Source organism: Myotis brandtii, unplaced genomic scaffold (genome assembly GCF_000412655.1).
Source record: "Myotis brandtii unplaced genomic scaffold, ASM41265v1 scaffold294, whole genome shotgun sequence".
Taxonomy (NCBI): Eukaryota; Metazoa; Chordata; class Mammalia; order Chiroptera; family Vespertilionidae; genus Myotis; species Myotis brandtii.
In genome coordinates this window covers 132,191-136,711 of record NW_005361238.1, presented here as the reverse complement: position 1 = coordinate 136,711, position 4,521 = coordinate 132,191, and the positions used below count along the sequence as shown (strand labels likewise).

General features: G+C 47.7%; 1 protein-coding gene across 2 annotated transcripts in view; it reads right to left on the bottom strand.

The window, feature by feature from the left end:
- Positions 1-3,035: 3,035 nt before the first annotated feature.
- The window catches only part of DGUOK (deoxyguanosine kinase), a 38,117-nt gene continuing 36,631 nt past the window's right edge, over positions 3,036-4,521 (bottom strand). The window contains exons 6-7 of one of the 2 annotated variants that reach the window (XM_014542249.1): positions 3,946-4,045; positions 3,036-3,371 (exon numbers count right to left, since the gene is read on the bottom strand). In XM_014542249.1, coding sequence (XP_014397735.1) covers positions 3,324-3,371; positions 3,946-4,045 — 148 coding nt within the window. In that variant the 3' untranslated portion in view covers positions 3,036-3,323. The remainder of the gene's footprint in view (positions 3,372-3,945; positions 4,046-4,521) is intronic. The other variant, XM_005869419.2, reaches the window with a different exon arrangement.

The window sequence follows — 4,521 nt, the reverse complement described above, 5'->3', positions numbered from 1 at the left end:
CCTTTCCTGGCTGTGGTCAGAGAGATGCGACCGTGGAAGAGTCAGAGGCGCAACGTTGCTGGCTTTGAAGATGGAGGGAGGGGTCGAGAGCCAAGGCATGTGGGCAGCCTTCTGGAGACGGAAGCGGTAAGGCAGCATTCCCCTCTGGAGCCTCCAGAAAGGAACGCAGCCCTGCTGATAACTGGATTTTAGCCCAGTGAGAACCAGTGAGGTGCTGACCTACGGAACTGCGATGTGATCAGTCTGCGCTGCGTTAAGCCACGTTGGTGGCCATTCGATACGGCAGCAGCAGATGAAGTCAAGATCGCCCAGAGGAGTGAGGAAAAAATGAGTCAAGGGTGCCTGGGGGCCACCGATATTCGGAGAATGAGTCAGCCAAGGAGACAGAAAGGGACACCAAGCAGTGAGACAGCTGGAGGAGACCAACAAGGAGCGAGCTGCAAGGAGGAGAGAGTGGTCCAGAGATTTAACCCTCCTCCTCTTTAAAGGGAGGGCTGAAGGAGTGAAATGGGCTTTGAAATTTAAAGCACATGTTATTTCTTGCTTCCTTTTCCCTGTGAGTCTAGTATTTGCATATGACAGCCTCTTCCACCTGAAAAGATCGATCACTTTCTCCCTTCATGTTGAAAGCCTAAGAGGTCGAGAACTTTCACAACCTCAGTCCATGTTGTAAACCCATCAAGGTAATAGTCTGGTTCCAGAATGGCAGGTTTTAGCACATCGTAAGCCAGAAAGAGACGGAGCTATTTTTATCTGTTAATTCAAGTTATTTGACTCTGGAGGATCATCCCCAAGCTGGCCTGACAGTGTAGTCCTGGTCACCATTTCAACACTCCTCCCACACCCATCCTTCCCCGAGACTCACGGTCCCAAACGACTGCTCCTCATGAAAATATTTACTCTCTTCCCAGACCATCTCAGCTACCGGTTTGGAAAATGGCAAATCGTTTCACCCAGGTGAGACTGTTGATGGCTTGGACTATCTTGAGAGAACATTTATGTTCACAAATGAAAATAAATGCTGGATTTGTTTATTTTCAGGCTTGAAGACTAAGTGAAGAATGTAGAGAGGAGTATGTTCTTATTAAACTCACGAACCTCATCTGGTTTTGGCTGTCTGGGCCGAACGTCTCAAGCTCACAGGAAGACTTAGGCCTGTGACTTTTTCTCTGCCTGAAGACTCTACCCCATTCATTCTTCAGAATTCAGCACCGTCATCAGGGGGCTGTCCCAGGTTCCGTTGGCCCCTCCTGTTATAGGCCCCACTGTACACCTGTGTTTTTCCTTGTGAAGCACTCACCACACCTGCAATTATTTGTTCAGTGTCTATCACCTTCTCCATTAGACGACAAGTTCTGTGAGGTGAAGGCAAGGTCTCCCTCTGTGGTGTCCACTGCTCTCTCCTTGGTCTCTAGCACATGAGATACCCAAACCTGTTGATGATTGAATAAATGAATGAAGGCTGAGGGCTGAGTGCTCTTACTCTGGGTTTACAGGTGATTTCTACATTATTGGTTCCTAGAAGCATAACTAGGAATTAAACATTAAAGCCAAGGACCCTTAAAGCTAAAGGACCAAAACCAATGAGTTTCCAAAACACACCTAACACCCTGTATTAATTCCTGGTCTTGTCAAAGCCTGAAGCAGAAAACAAACACAAGAACAAGTGGGACAGACTTCTGACGGTGCCAAGACAACTCAATGGGAGGAAAGATTAATCTTCCTAAAAATGGTGTTGGGACAACCAGACTTGCACATGCCGAAGAATGGACTTGAATTCCTTCCTTACACCAAACACAAACATTAATACACTACAACGTGGATCAACCTTGAAAATGAAAGAAGCCAGTCACAAAAGGCCCCCATTACGTGATTTCATTGATATGAAATGTCACAAATAGGTACATCTACTGGGACAAAAAGAAGATTGGTGGTTGCCCGGGGCAGGACTGGGGCTGACTGGGGGCTGTTGGGGGTGGGAGAGGGGCAGTGACTAATTGTCATGACACTTCTTTTGGGGCTGATGAAACACTTTGGAATTGATTGTGGTGATGGTTGCACAACCCTATGACTACACTAAAAACCACTGACTATTCACTTTAAATGGGTGCCTTATATATGGTATGGGAATTATATCTCAATAAAGCTGTTAACATTTTTAAGTTGAATTAAGAAATGCTGTGTTGCTTTTTCAACACATCCCATTTGTTAGAACCTGCTCCCACAGCATTTCCCAAGCATGAAGGAGAACAGGTTTTGAAGGAGAACGGGTTTTGAAGGAGAACGGGTTTTGAAGGAGAACGGGTTTCTGACTCCGGGACGGTCCGAGTCCCGGCGCTCTCGTTTGCCGCGTGTGTGCCTGCACGGCTGTCAGGGGCTCGGGGCAGGAATGCTGCTCTCGGTGACTCACGGGCCTGCAGGCTTCCTGCAATGGAGCACTTCGATTTTATCGCACCCCGTACTTTTCTCTCTCAACAACAACTTGTCCTTGAAGCTGGAAGTGCAATGTAAAACATCTTCTTTCTTTCCAGCATAGACGGATCCCTCCATTAGGGTCACCTGAAGTTCACTGGGTAAGGTGTTTGGAGCAGGCCACAATGACAGGATGACCAAACCCTCAATATCAGAGGCTGAGCTTTTGGGCTCCTGATTTGTTCTCTCCCCGCCTCCCTCTTTTTCTTTTGTCATGTTCTTCAACTCCAGGACAAAGGTCTGAATCTCCACCCCATTCTCCACACCGAGTGCTGGATGGGAAGAGAGAAGGGGGCTTCCTGGAGTTCGGGCTCCACTTCCTGGCTCTGGGGCCTCACACCTGAGCACCCACCCACTCCTGAGCCACTCACTTCCCTTCTTCATGCCCATGGCAGGGCCTGGTGAGGGTCCTGGGAGCAATTCCTGCCCTGGCATGTCTGGTTGGTGAAGGATTCAAGAAAAAAAGCTAAGACCTTTCCCAGGTGAAAATGGCTAGTTTGGAGGGGAGTTCAGAGCAGGCACCAATAGACACACGCTGAAATAAATGAACAATGGGATTAGCAAAATAAACAAAACTTAAATAAACTTTATTTAGAAGACTTTGAGATACAAAAGAAGACCATGGCATAATCTTAGGTAACAGACACCACAGTGGAGTGTCAGAGCCCTAGAGCAAAAGGCCATGGGGGTTGGGATGGAAAGGTGGTTGGCTCCGTGTTTTTCTAGCTTCAGAAAGTCCTAGAAGCCCCGATCACAGCCACAACATCCTAGTATTGGTTACAAAGTATCTACGAAGGTGTTTACCTGTGGGAAAGAGGAAACCCAAAGTTCAATTTCACATTTTCAGCAGACTATATAATAGTCCATCCACATGAGGACGTGGCTAAGCCCGTGAGTTTCTGTGAAGATGGGAAGACAGGCATGGAGAGGAAATGTGACTTGCCCAAGGCCACACAGTATCGAGTGGCTGGCGGAGACGGGAACAGAATCGAGAAGTCTCAGTTCCCTAGTTCTACAACACCCTAGAGGAGGAAGTTAGCTGGGAAGCATGTATTGCAAGTCAATTATTTAACAATTATCAGCCCAAAATACTTTAGAAAATCAGGATTATATTTGTAACTTGGATAAGGCTCCACAGACTTTGGAATGTGCAATGCAATTCGAGGCATAAAGCACAAGACCCATTATATTAAGGTCTGAAGTAGAGAGAAAAGTGCAATAAAGGGACCTGGCTGGTGTGACTCAGTGGTTGAGCATCGACCCATGCACCAAAGGTCGCTGGTTCCATTCCCAGTCAGAGCACATGTCCTGGTTTCGGGCTTGATCCCCAGTAGGGGCATGCATGAGGCAGTCAACCGATGATGTTTCTCTCTCATTGATGCTTCTATCTCTCTATCCCTCTCCCTTCCTCTCTCTCTAAAAATCAATAAACATACTAAAAAAAAGGAAAACCATTAGAAAGCAGTTCCCCACCTTTTCCATGAATTCTTCTTCTTTGGTTACATCTTCACAAAAATCATCACTGACATCCAACACCAGCACTGGAATGTTCAGCAGAGTCTCAAAGTGGAGCCTGTGCGAAGCGTGAGCATTTAGGGAACAGAAAAGAGGAAGCTGAGCCAAGCATCACACCCTCTTAATAATTCAGAGAACAGATCTAAAGTCACACGGCTCCTCAATAAAATGGCATGTAAACAGCATTTGAAAAACAATTCACGTGGAGGCATGGAACATACCTCAATGTGGGGTTAGGGGGACAAGAAGAGATAAACCAAAGAACTTATACACTTCCTAGAGGCCCGGTGCATGAATTGGTGCACAAGTGGGAACCCTCGGTCTGGCCGGCAATCAGGGCCATCTTGCCCAGTCCCGATCGGGGCGATTGGGGCCGGCCAGCCAGGGGAGGAACTGGGGGAGGTTGGCTGTGGGAGCGCACTGATCACCGGGGGCAGCTCCTGCATTGAGCGTCTTCCCCCTGGTGGTCAGTGCATGTCATAGCGACTGGTCAACCGGTTGAGCAGTGGACCGGTCATAACGGTCACATAGGCT